At 40.7% G+C, this 14,478-nt stretch overlaps 1 protein-coding gene across 1 annotated transcript in view; it reads right to left on the reverse strand.

The window, feature by feature from the left end:
- Positions 1-14,478, reverse strand: part of LOC306975287 (coiled-coil domain-containing protein 85C-A-like) — a 62,421-nt gene that overhangs the window by 7,899 nt on the left and 40,044 nt on the right. Inside the window, exons 2-3 of the mRNA XM_079572790.1 lie at positions 9,528-9,607; positions 858-959 (exon numbers count right to left, since the gene is read on the reverse strand). Of these exons, the coding sequence (XP_079428916.1) occupies positions 858-959; positions 9,528-9,607 (182 nt within the window). The remainder of the gene's footprint in view (positions 1-857; positions 960-9,527; positions 9,608-14,478) is intronic.

Here is a 14,478-nt window from a genome sequence, read left to right on the forward strand (position 1 = left end):
CGAAGCTGCTGATTATTAGCCCAAAGTAAAGCACAACACTGGAAACATGACCATCTTAAATGAGATAAATGACTTAAAATTTCTTGAATAAAAGTTCTTCTATGTTGAATTTCAGTCGGTTTGAACTAATCCAAGATACAAATGCTAACGCCAATGGAACAAGAAAAAACCCCACTTGAAATCAGACAAATAATTGTTTTTCACTTGAAATGACACAAAATTATCTGAATTAAGAGAATAACTACTACTAGAGGTTTTATCTCATCTAAAACCAGGACAAATCTACTCAAACCTTAGATTTAATCTCTTAATTCAAGTAGATTTATGTCATTTCTTCCTTAAAACAATGATTCTTTTTCCAGGGCACTTCCTCCAAATGCCAGTGTTGTACATAATATATGACCTAATTGGGTGTACTGACAGTATTTCTACCTTTTTTTCTCCCATTTAACTCTAATATTGTTAAAAGTACCCTCTGATTTGTGTGATAATGTTTCTCAAAATCATTTTGAGGGCCAGAGGTTCTGTGCTGAAGGGCCGGATTTGGCCCTCGGCCCTGACGTTGCCTACCCCTGGTCTAATCTAGCTCCTCCATGAAGTTGCATCAAGGTAATTTAACTAGCTAAATATGGCAATAAAGCTTTAATTTATAAGTAAATATTAATATCTCAAAATAATCGATTGTTGTGTCAGATCTAAAAGTTTATCTGTGGGCTCAACATATTTCTACGGAGGACACTTCGGGGGAGTCAGCAAGGTGTAAGATCCACAGTTACATGAGAAATGACTTCCACTCATGGCTTAGAATGGTTTGTTATTGTGAAGTGGCGGAGTCTGGCGCGGTTGTGGTTACTGACCATGTGCAGGGCCTCTTGTCTCTGGGGCAGCGAGGACAGCTGGGACTCTGAGTGGTACTGACCCAAGCCTTTCCGCAGGGCCCGCAGGTCGCCTGGATTACACTGCAGAAAAACAATAAAGCATAAAAACATGAGTGAAAGAACATTTGGCCTAACCAGTAGGTAATACAAATGCTCAGAAGAAGAAGAAGGCCTGTCGAGCATGGTTACTGACTGACAACATAGAGAAGGCGCACAATATTCATGTGGCTGTCATTTCACTGTAACTTTACTATTTGTTGAGGCAGTGGTTCCTAAAGTGGAGACCCTCTGGGGAGTCGTGGGATACTGAAGTGGGGGTCACAAGATGATTATGAGACAATATTTTTTACATTTCTGACATTGAATTTGATGTATTTTTAATTGAAAACTGCAAATTTTACTGAAATATCAAAATGCATTATCCAAACTAACATCATTGACCACTTAACCGAGTGCATTTTCTTCAGTTCATCTTTACCCAAATCTAAAAACTTCTCGACTGGAGCTTACAGCCTACGTTGTTGCCGTCGTTTTTACGTTTTTTTCCCCCTCATTTGCCAATTTTTCATTTTTCATCCTTGTTTTTGTCTCATTTTTGTCACTCTTTTGTTGCGTTTTCATCCTTGTTTTTGTCTAATTTTTGTCACCTTTTTGTCGCCATTTTGTTGATTTTTTGTTCCTCTTTTTGTAGTTTTTGTGTCTCGTTTTTGTGGCTGGTTGATGATTTTGGGGGTTGCAGCCTGAAGGGTGAGGGAACCCATGTGCTTGGGCTGCAGTGTATTGCCAAATTATCAATACCGCAATATTATGTGATGCAGTAACCATAGAAAGACACCACATTATATTACAAAAGTTAAAAAATGTGCAAAAGTTCAGCTTCAGCCATGATTTTCTGAATTTAGCTCCACTTTAGCCTTGTTTGGTCCTGATTTTGTAGAACCCATCCCAATCCCAATAGTATTTGTGTTTCCAAGTTTAATGCAACATACTGCATACTGTTGTAATCAATGTAATATTTTGCACTATTCAACACAGTTATCAAATATTGCAATTTCCTCTCATACTGTGCAGCCATACGATATACACTACAGCTGCCCCATTATGTCTTTGCTTCCACTGACAGTAAATGTCCCGTTCTATTCGAATGCGCTCCAGATTCATTGTCGCGCTGTGATGAAATTGACCCGGGTCATGTTTGTTTGTGATCATTATTATGTAGTTCCGTTTGCAGCGCTGGCACCTGCACGGTCATCAGCTCCACTCCGCTGTCTCTACCCCCGCGGGCCGTTCATTTGCAAATCTCATATTTATTTATCGTTTCTCCTCAGCAAAACGGCACTTGGCGGGCCGCCCCCATCCCCGCATGACGCCAGCCCATTATCAGGGGTCATTACTCAGGGACGGTGCTTAAGATGTTGTCTCCCATCGTATTCCAAAGACCGACGCTTCCTGGAGGGAGGGGGGTGGGGGTGTTGGGGTACAGCCTGTTTGTAACCGTGGGACATGGCAAAACAGCGCATTGACATTTCTGCAGTCACGCACCCCGGTTTCTGAACACACGTGATGCCCTCCCGGCGACCAGAGCTATTTATATCCCATTACGATGGGGGTGAAGTGGGTGTGTGTTGTGTTTTGTTGTGCGTCATATCGGGCACATGGCAGAGATGTAGTTGAGTCACAATTTTTCCAAGTCACCCATAAGTCCTCGTTGTTCGAGTCGGTAATGCTAATGTCCGATACTAATTGATACCAAGAGACTTTCCCCGAGTGAAAAAGTCAATGTTCCTCTTTTCTCGATTTTAACATCAATAAATTCTTATCTTTTCTTGTTATGATGTTAAAAGGGACTATACGGAGTTTAAAAATGCTAAAATTATGCATTTTGTGTGTTACTTCGGGTCCGAATTGCAGTCATGCACGAGCTTGATATAGAAGGTGCAGTTACACATATGACCTGAGATGGCAGTAGTGAGCATAAAATGGCCAACTTGCATCGAGCCCCTTTAAAGATCAATTATATTAATGAAATAATGTAAAAACGTTTAACAAGGATCTCTGGACTTTTCTACACTAGATATCCTCGGGTATATGACAGGATTTATGCTACGTTAATATAAACAAGTCACATAAAGTGATCTGATCATTACAACTTGTGCATTACAAATATCTTATGTCAGTTATTCTTTTTCATGAAATAAAACACAAACTCTTGGCCACTCTACCATTTTACTTCATCAGGCTACTTAAGGCATCAAATATCAAATCAAAGTTAAACTGACTCAGCGATTGAATTCTCCAGGTTCTTAGCTTCGAGATGCCCATATTCACTTAGATTTAGTTTTGTTTATAAAGCGCTGAGAGCCAAAACTGGTATTGGTTCAGTATCGGATATATTTGTAGCCGATACACAATATCCCAATATACCAGTATCAAATCGGTGCATCCCTAATCCATATTATTTACAATTCATAACATTGTGAACACACAATATTCAGACTGGTAACCTTTCGTTAATTCAAAATTACATATTTTTGTTAATGCAGCTCAATGTAATGTAAGTAACTGTGGATAAAAATGAATCATTTAAACTTTTTGTATAGAGTTTTGTATGAATTTACATTTAGGGCAGCTATTAATACCATTCAAAAACACACACCGCAGCCAAATTACCATTGCAATCAACCCATGAAACTCCAGCTGCCGTCCCCTCACTACTCAAGTCGACCTTCAAGTCCCATGAAGCCATTTGTTTTCCTATTGCATCCTGGGATATACTTGCTCCCACTGCTCCTGCCTGCATAAACCCTGCCCTTACCTGTTTACCGATCCATCTCAATGTTCCCCCTCTGACAGTTCGAACCGGCAAACGGGCCCCGCGCTTCATTTCCGGTTTGAGTTATGAGGTTGCCGGGGTGACAGGACCTTGACGAGGCGGGCGCAGTGTCCCCTCTTTAATGCGATTCTAGTCAGGGCACCATCGCACTGCGGTGATTGACTCCTGATCGACTTTCTCCGACGGTAAACAATTGGCCAGGCACGTGCCATGAAAGAGAAAACACTTGCAAAGAAGCTCATCTGGCCCTCTCTAATAACTTAACAACTTTAATATATAATAGTATATAACTTTATGTGTGGACCGGGAAGTTTGGGCATCTCTGCTGAGACTGCTGGCCCCGCGACCCGGCCCTGGATATAGCGGAAGAAAATGGATGGATGGATGAACTTTACCAATGAATAGGTCCTGAAAATGTAATCTCTTGAAGCAAACATGGCTGCAAAATCATTTGCTTTGTTTAATTTGAACAAATGGTTACAGATAACTTTGGCCCTCAAGTCCATCACAAAATTATAATTAATTCAACTTGTAATATAGAATATAATGAAAAAACATTGTTGAGGAAGTGACTTGCTGGTATATGCTGGATTCAGCCGTCACTTTATTATGAACCTTATGTTATATTGTACATTTTGTAAACTCATTTTGTTTTGAACCCTTACTCAAATATTGGTCAATGAGACCAAATTTCCAGCTCTGGAGCTTTACTCTTCTTTAAAAGGGGCTAGATGCAGTTGTCCATTTTATACTCACTACTGCCACCTCAGGTCATATGTGTAACTGCACCTTCTATATTAAGCTCATGCATGACGGCAATTCAGACCCGAAGTACCAACTTTTTGAGTGACTTTAGAGGCAGTTGAGGTGAACAGGTATGAGCTCATTCTACACATTAGGACATTGCTGGAACATGTAGGGGAGGAAAATACATAATTTTAAAATGTTTAAACTCCTTATAGTCCCTTTACAGATCTGGTGAAAAGTTTTCAAGATCAAAAGTGAGGAACTACTGTTAACGAGTTTCCACTGTTTTATTGTTAGAAAAATGGGTTCAAACGCAGAGCACACCCAGTGGGCCTGAGATTTTTTTTAATTTTTCTTAAAAATCGACTTCAGTGCATAGTGAGAGGCTCTCAGTGTCCCTCTCCACTCCATTCAGGGCGGGGAACTCTTTTGTCTGTACAATAAAACTATGAGTGATCCTCATACCAAACAAATAATGACGAGGTTTAGCATTTGTGAGTCTTCTGTTTGTATATCTTGTACAAAAATAGTGAATCAACATGCATTTATGTGACGGGTAACTCCATTATATTACATTTCAAAATCTCCATTGGCTTATTACGTGTTTCCAAGAATACTTCACGGTTTAGACGTCACAATCCAAAGCTCTGTTAGCCCATGTCATCCATCTGACATTTTGACTGTCAAAGAAACCTGTGCCAAAAATAAATTATAATAAAGTTGAAGCACAAGCAAATTACTGTACTACCTGTTATAATCATGGATCTTTTAATTTCTGCAGTACAAGGTCATTATCCCCCCGTCTTTTGCTTCTATTCTGTTCAGCGAAAACCTGGAGTGGAGCTGGTTTTGAAGGGTCAACATTCCTACAAGAGCCAATTGTTTCTTTCAGAGTCACAGCGAGTTTCACTGGGGCCAGTTTCATAACACGGGAAGTTAGGCAACGCGTCCACTGAGGCAGATACTAATCCAGCAGCACGGCGCAAAGCCACCTGCGGCTACTGTACACTTTCCAAGAACTCACATTAAGCATTAACTAGCATTGTGGTTGCATTCCAAAAAGTACATTCTCTAATGCATTTCTTAGGCTTTGTTTTGGGCATGTGGCCTTTGAAAGCAACAACAACTATGGTACTTGATGAAGTGTCCATAAAACCATGTTGTTGTGTCTTCCGCAAAACCAATTTAATTTGTGTGACCAGGTGTGAGAAATCCATTCAGTCTGTCAACTAAGAGCTAAAAACACTCCCACAACTTTCTTTTCCTCTTTTATAAACGTAAAAATAAGTCATTCAAAGTTGTGAATTGCTGTTGGACACATTGTTATAAATCCACATGACAATTTTAGAGAAAGTCTGACCCAAGATCCCATTTAGAGCAGAGGAGAAACATCGCGCAGCCACTTTCAGACACTGATTGGCAGTTCATGCATAATGGATGGAGATCGACCAGTGTCGCCTGTGCAGCATCTTCAATTATTTAGCCCCAACAAGACAAGAGCCTGTCAGTTTATGCAGCGCGAAAAAACATTGGTCCACCCGGGATAACCTGTGGCTCTCAACCGCAGCGGAAATAGAAATGGAGGAACAAGAAGGTTTTGTTGCAAAGTTCAGCCACATTCAAGAAACAGCCACCTTTTACTCAGCTGTGCATGCTAACAGAGAGAGTGGAGCGACAGCGCTACATGGGAATGCAATAACCGCTACAGTTTTATACACAGGTTTACACTGGGTTTCTGTGTTGAGGTCTTGGTATTAGTAAAGGGGACAATGGTGTAACATATCCTGATTTGTTCTAGATCTACATGATAGGACAATTGGGTATATTAGATAAGCTATCAAAATATATTTAAGTAAAGAAAGTACATTTGTCTGCTAAATGTGTGTAAGCTCTAAACCCTTTAATGTGACCCCCACAACCATAAAAAAAAAGTATTTTCTAACCGTTTGGAAGAGAAACAACAATGTTTTTGTTTTTGTTTTTTTTAGCGGTCCAAATGATCTAAACCAGTCTATACCTGGTCTTAACCAGTCTGAACCAGCATAAACCAGTCCAAACTTGATCTAAACCAGTCTAAACTTGATATAAACCAGTCTAAACCAGTCCAAACCAGGTCTATACCAATCCAAACCAGGTCAATGCCAGTCCAAACCAGCATAAACCAGTCCAAACTAGTCCGACCCTTATCTAAACTGGATATTTTGAGTATTACACACTTGGTAGAGAATGGTAGGGAAAGGCAGAATTAGAAACAGCCCATGATTCAATAAACTGTGCTCTCCCAAACGGTTGAGCAAACTATTAAAGGGTTAAGAGCCTGAACCGAGCACATATTCTCCAGTTCAGTTTTACCCAAATCTACAAGCTTCTCGACCGGGGAGCAACATGTGAAAGACCTACAAAAGTGAACGTTTTTGTCACTTTTTGTTGTTTTGTTTGTCACTTTATCAATGTTTTTTTGTCATGTTTTTATCGCTTTTTTGGGTCACTTGTCATTCTTTTTTGCCGTGTTACCGTCACATTTTTGTTGCTTTTTCCATCGCTTTTTTTCCATTGCTTTTTGTCATGTTTTATGTTGCTTTTTTGTCACTTTTTAGAGCGTTTTCGTCGCTATAGGATTTTTTTGGTTTTTTTTTAGCGTTAATGTGCTGGGTTCTGGTGGGGGTTAAGAGGTTGACTACCATAAGCAAAAGGCTGAAGGGAAGGAATTTTTTGTTTTTGCAAAGTAACAAAAGATAAATTCCCCATTAAATGCATTACCCATTAAATGCATACATTTTACATTGTGCTTACATTATAGGCTAGAAACATCAGGGGAAAGACCTCAGCAATGTATTTACTGTGGCTTCTTGTGGATTATACTTCACCTAATATTGTGCTAACCATAATTTGACATTATCGTTCAGGCCTGCCTCACTATAACAGTATGATTGTATGTTATCGTTATTGCATTGCAGCGTCCATGTCTTGCCGTACTGCATCCACTCTGTGTCAAAAGCAGAAATTTGAAAAGTGAAAGTCCCATCACCGAGAGCAGCTGAGAGGAAAGTACATACAGTATAAACAAGTTACCTTTTTGGTGGGGATCTGTGATAAGCTATACCGGCTATAGGCCTATATGGAGAGAAGGGGGAAAAAAAATAAACAGAACTTCAACCACTTACATCCAAATACATGTCAGATCCGAAATCACCAGTGCACTGTAATAACTGGCTGTAATACCGAGATAAATAGGATTACAGGATGTCACAGAGACACATAGGCTCCGTGAATCACCTAATTGTAGCTCCTGAGGGCTAATAAAGGAAGCCGTCTGTCAGGAATTACTGCCTACACTCACCACCTACATATGAACCTGCTGAGAAGGAATATAATGTTTCAGATATCTGTATCTTTTAATTCACTTGTGAAGAGGCAAGTTCGGGGCAGATCACTGTGAGCGATGGGATCTTTGTAAAAATGTCTCAAACGTCATCAAAACTATTATGTGCTGGTGCTGAAAGCAATTATTGTGGTGGTTTTCCTTTCACATTAAATCAGGTCAGGCTAATTTATGTGTAGGGCTAAACCGGTTGTGAAAAAGGACTAGGCTATGACTGAAGTTATCAAAGTAATAAACAATAATGACTCAATGAGCAGAATTAAAAGCCCTATTATTACATTTACTAAAAAAACGCCTGAATTTTGTGCTGATCCAAAAGAGAAAATCCCTCCAAATTCTGATCTACAGTTGTGAAGTCATCCGAAGGTCATCTCTGGCAGCGACGCTCCACTCCGTCACTGCCACTTATAGCGCCTGTGTGTTCTATCATCTCTGGTATCACTCCTGCAGTTCGCCCCGGGCCCGAACATCTCTGCTCTGTTGTGCTGCTATAACAGACTCCCTATGAATTAAACATGGATAAACACATTCTCTGCTAACAACAGGCTGGTGCGCAGAGAGGGTATGCTAGCGCTTTATCTCACAGCACCTCATGGAGGGTGGCATGTTTGGGACCAGATACACCGGAGGGGCTCAGCGAGGGGAGCACGGTCGATGGTGGCAATTCAGGATACAGAACAGCAGGGTGAGGCAGAGGAACTGCTTAATATATCGATGTTACTGCGATACTTTGCTCAACAATTTAAAGTGGACATACCATGCAAAATCTAACCATGTGATAACATTGTTCCCTCATCACCTGGAGTCGTATTTCACTGTGTTAATACCGAGTTTTGGATTGAGTAATCCTCAGGCAAAGCTATTAAATGTAGCTGTGTCTTCTTCTATGGTGTCAGTGTATCATTGTTACAACCTAAACCTGTCCTTCACATTACTAATCCAACATCATATTGGTTCAGAGCCAAAGTGTGTTAATCACACGATGCTGAAACTGTAAACTACGCCGTAAATCGAAACTGGAAGTTATTCTTAGCGTCGCCAGCAGGAGGAGCCCCAGTTTTCACCAGCTCTAGCCATTGTTACTATCTAATTCTAACAGACACATTATAAAAAATAAATTAACCAATGCTGAGGCGCCCAAAATAATGGTTTTATGCCTATTTCTAATCCCTACATGGAAGATTCGTCCTCTTTAAACGGCACATTTTAAAAAAAAAAATCAATCTGACAAATTTGCAAATGTGTTTTAATTACTTTGTGTTAAAAACAGTCGTCTGGTATTCATACAGAAAGTGAAAGCTTGAGTGAACCTTATCCATGTAATCAAACATCTTCCTGGAAGAGTCAGAGGCTTTTTAGAAATGAAATCAAGTCTCAAATTTCCTGTCTTATGTTTACTCGTGTGACATCTTATCAAAGGTACTTTCAAGATTTGTTTGTCCTACACCGTTAAATAGTACAGTTTACGAGTACACTCCTAAATTGAGATGAAATAAAAGTCTCTGCTGGTTGTAGGGAATGTGCATGGTATGGTTTCTTTAAGGTAACATTTTTGCAAAGTCTGTAATCTTTACATTTAAGCAGCTGTTCTTTCTGGAGCTGAAACTGTTTTACTTCATACTTTACTTTACTGCACTTTCCCCTATCGTTGTGTACATGTCTTACAGTGAATTTCGCGGGGTCTCACCTGTGACAGGAGTTTGTTGTTGTCGTCTTCCAGGATGCGCACTTTGGTCTCCAGCTGCCTGATGTAGTTGGAGGAGGGATCTGGAGGAGACAGACACACAAAGCAACTGAGGTGAGTGGATTTGCATTTCAAAGACACAGCGCAGGAAACAGGCGGCGGTCCACTGCGGTACAGGGAGGGCCTGCTGCTCCCCCCGGGTCCCCCAACACAAATGTCAGACGCAAATGGCACGGAGAAAACATTGGAGGAATTTTTTTTACAAAGTAGTTTATCTGTTGTTGAAGTGATTATAGCAGGAGCCAGGACTGATTACATGCTATTTCCGTTTGAAGTATGCCAAAAGAAGCACAATAGTGACAAGGTACCTCTATAACCTTATTAGATGCCTCTTGTCTAAATTAACCACTTAACCGCCACCTTAACCCAGAGCATTTCTCCAGTTCAGTTTTACCCAAATCCAAAAGTTTACAGCCTATAGACCAGTGTGACACCTCATTTGAAGGCAGTCCAAACTTTTTTCACCAAGGGCCATATATTGACATGTATACTGCATGGAGGGCCACAGATCAGTGGTCAGTGCATTCAAACATTCCACTAGGTGTATTTAAGAGAGGTTAAACTGTGCCCCACACCTGTAATTTGGTGTCGAATCATAATGCTAGCTCTGTCTCACAGTAAATGTTACTTTTTGAGGTTTTAATTGTGTGGAATGATTAAGATCGCAGTAAAAAAAAAAAGTACCATATCTGGTTATATGAGCCAATAAAACAAGAAGCCTGAGGGCCACCAAAAATTGGTCTGAGGGCCGCATTTGGCCCCCGGGCGGCACTTTGGACATGCCTGTGATAGACATTCGTAGCGTTCAGTACAAGGGAATGGACAATCGTAAAACCACACCTCTCCTACGAGAAAATAAATTGGTGGTCCCCAGACTAAATAAAACTTCTGATGTCTAGTCTGTTTTTTTTGTCGCTTTCTTTTCCAGTACGTTTTTATTGCTCTTTTGCCACTTTTTTGCCAGACTGGAGAAAAGGTTCTTGGTTCAGGTGGTGGTTAAGCGATTAAACACTACAGGCCTTACACATGTAATGCCGTGAGAAAAAAGTTTGAATAGCTCAATGCTTTTCAAGACAATTGGATGGGCAAAATACAGAGATGATTCAGTCCAGCGCACGAAAAAAAGAAAAAAAAAAGTAAGTTATGATTTTTTTTAATTACCAGAATGCTCACTCCAGCCACTAGGGGGCAGCTTAAATAAAAATAAAAGGAAATAATTCCACAGGTGTCCAGCAGAGGGGACTGACAAAATGAGAAATCAGGATATAAACAACACATTGTAGTCAAGTGGGAAATGGACAGTCTGCCCCCGAGTGTGGAGTGAATGAATATTGACTAAAATGTAGAGTGTAATAAGTGTAAGAAGTTTTTATGAGGCTACAGTCCTGCCAGGCTCATTATTATGCATTTATTGAAAAAAAAAAGTCAATGTATTTTCCCAATCAAAACATTTGATTTTGTTTATGGACCTCGGCAATACACTCCCAATATATTATACTTACGATAATTATACGATAAGTTTGAGTTATTGTTGGTTCTCATGTGGCCCCTTATGAAAATGAATTGCCCACCCCTGGTCTATAACGTCAAACTCCATTGAACTTCCTTCTGAACAGGTTCATGTCCCGGGTCAAACCTCCAAACATTCCTCCCCGGATAAGCCACATTTGACCCACCTTTGAACTCCACACGCCTCGTTTTTCACAGTACCTTCCCTAATGGATGGTCCACAAATCCCTTATTTTTTTACCGCGCTGTCAACACATTTCCGCTTCGTACGTGCCAGACAGCGAAACCCCATGCCTAATTGCTCCACTGAGGCTTCAAAACCGCATTGTTGATCCTGATAAGGCGGCGTTGTGTGTACACAAGAGTGAGTTCAAACTGGGGACAGGGAGAGCCGCCACGGTCGCTCATGCAGAGCCGGTTATCTAAAGACGCATGTTTAATTTACAGACAGATCAAAGCACAAACAAGAGTCAAGACACACTTCTGCTGCTACCTGCGAGGAGCGCGCACTTAGGAGCAGGAGCTGGAGGACCATCGTGTTTTCCTTTTGTTGATTTGTGAAGTAAGACACAGGAGGGAGGTACAAGATGCTAAAGAAAATGGTGCATGCTGAAAGATTTTTTTTGTTGTTGGGGGAAATGATTGTTATTCAAAGTTATTTAGTACTTTGTTGTTAAGCTACATTTTTGATTGGATAAGTTACAAGTTCTCAGCTTAGAGTCCATCCTCTCCACGAAAAGAGATTAATACGAACAGTATGCAAGTGTACGGCGGGCTAGTTGACAAAAACTTTAGCAACTGTCGTCATGGTAATCAAATATTTATTGTAAGGTTGGACGATATACGTTTGTTGATGTCATCGCTCTACTTCCTGGTCCAATGGAGCTTTAGCCCTATTCACTCTAATGGGATTTTTCTGATTTTTCTGAATCCCGTGTTTTTTGCTGACTTCTGCTTGCTGAAAAACTGTTTCGATTTAACTTGAATGGAACTTATCGTGTTGAAATGGTTTAGTGAAATATCGCAATAATATCGTTATCACAGATCGCAAGTTACTACTTTAAATTCAAGAAATTGTTTGTTCCACTGCTAGCAAAAAAATCTGGTATAATGCTTTTGACAATTTCTAATCCACTAAACCACTGCCTTATAAGAAAATCAAAATAAGATCATTAAATTAGAAGTGAATAAAGGCAATAGACCACGGGTGAATAAAAGCCAAAGATTAAATCCTACAGTCGTGGCAGAACTGATATGTTGGGACAGAGTGTGTGTTGAAGGAAGAAGGCGACACAGACAGAGGAGCCTCAGCGCGTCACCATACATCACATCAGCAACGTCTTGACCTATTTAACCAGGCCCCGCCCACTCAAGCCCACTTCAACCTACCACTTGTAAATGCTGAAAGTTAAAAGAGGCTGAGGAGAAAATATAAACAACAACTAAACGTGATGCTTTTCTGACTGTATCCACCTGTGAGATCTACTGTATTAAACATCATTGTCTTCTGGTCATATTCCACATTCGTATTATTGATCAACTCGATGAGGTGTTTCTTAGTCATGTCCGTGTTGTTTTAATGCAGCAGCGATGGCCAAAGCCCGAGGAGTCTTGATTGTAATCGGCTTGAGCAGTGTTGAGGGGTCAGGCCTCGCGGCAGATGAGTGGGGATTAGAGGGTTACAAGGCGGGGAGGAGGGGCCAGATTAGTTAGCGCTCACTCCTTACTGTCCAACTGGATTTTAGCAAGTCAACCGTCTTCACTCCCCGCTCCGGCCATGTTAAAAGTCAAACGAAAGACATAAAATAGTGCCCAGACTCAACTCGGGTCAGAGATCAGCTGTTGCTAATCGAAATTTAAATAAATCTGTAATAGTCAGCTTTAGAGGCAATTTTTACAGGCAATGTAAAAATAATAATTCCCGCACACTGCCAACCTCGCAAAATGAGTTTAATGGGATAAAATCAACGTTTCGGTTCATAATTAGGTTGCCTGATGAAGGACTCAGGACTGAAATGTTGATTTTGTCCTATTATACTCATTTTGCGAGGTTGGCAGTGTGCGGGAATTATTATTTTTCATTATCATGAAATAATAAAATCAAATTGAAAATTGAGATCGAACATCGTGATGCATTTTTGCGCAATTTTTTGTGTGCCATTGTTAAAAGGGACTATATGGGGTTTAAAAATGTTAAAATTAAGTATTTTCCTCCCCCTACATGTTCCAGTAATGTCCTAATGTGTAGAATGATCTCAGACCTAGACTAGATGCAAGTTGGTCATTTTTATACTCACTACTGCCACCTCAGGTCTTATGCGTAACTGCAGGTTTTATATTAAGCTCGTGCATGACGGCTTCGGACCCGAATTAACACCTTTTTGAGTGACAGTGCAGGATTTTAGAGGCAGTTGTGGTGAACAGGTCTGAGCTCATTCTACACATTAGGACATGGCTGGACCTTTTATACTTTAAGTTGCTTCCTCTTTTATTGTTTGTTGGGTCTTTAATTGGCTTAATGTAAAATGTCAGATCAATATTGTATTCGTTCTTGTATCATTTCCATAACACTTTTCTTTTTAAGTGTTATATATTTAGTTGGCTAAATGTTGTTATAATCGCCATGTGCTGATTTTGCATATAAAATGTGCAATAGAAAATAAACTGGATCGGGTATCTGTGTACTCAAACTCTCCCTCAGCTTTAACCTCGCTCCATCTTCGCGTTGTTTTCCGGTTTATCGCTTACAAAGGCGTTTCTGTATCCTCCTCCAGCCCACAATCGCCCTCTCGTTATCAGCCCTTGAGATTCTATTCAAGTTATGCAAATGCAAATTATTAATCGTCTCCCAGGAGCTACGGGTGGATAAAAATAGAAAACGTGCTGTAGGATACGGAAGGTCTGAGTGGAAAGATTCATAGACAAATTCTCATTAGCCACCAAAAATAGCCAGTTGTGCAAAATGGCTAGAGATTGTAGAATGATTAGCTTAAATGTTAAATGTTACTGTAAGGGGATCAGCTGTGTTACATGTGATGGTACAAACTCATGCCATCCCTGTGCATGTGATGTGTAGGATGTGATGTGACAGCCCGCGGGTAGAAGCAGTATGGGGCAGAGGTGGGGGGGGGGGGGGGGGGGGGGGCATCAGGGGAGCGTGTAACTGGCTGAGTGCTCTCTTCGGCTGGTTCCCCCGGAGTAAGGTGCTAAAGACAGAACGATGAATGTAGTCTCTGTGGGCACCCCTCGGCTCATGACATGTTTACCGAGTCACACGGGGACTTCAAATGTTCAGACTTATGGGAACCTTGTCAGCAGGTCCTTCGGGCGTCTGAGGCCACAGGTGGGCGACGGAGCTCCACACTGCGTCGTCAAAAATGCATCA

Source organism: Gobius niger (assembly GCF_951799975.1).
Source record: "Gobius niger genome assembly, chromosome: 15".
NCBI classification, from domain to species: domain Eukaryota; kingdom Metazoa; phylum Chordata; class Actinopteri; order Gobiiformes; family Gobiidae; genus Gobius; species Gobius niger.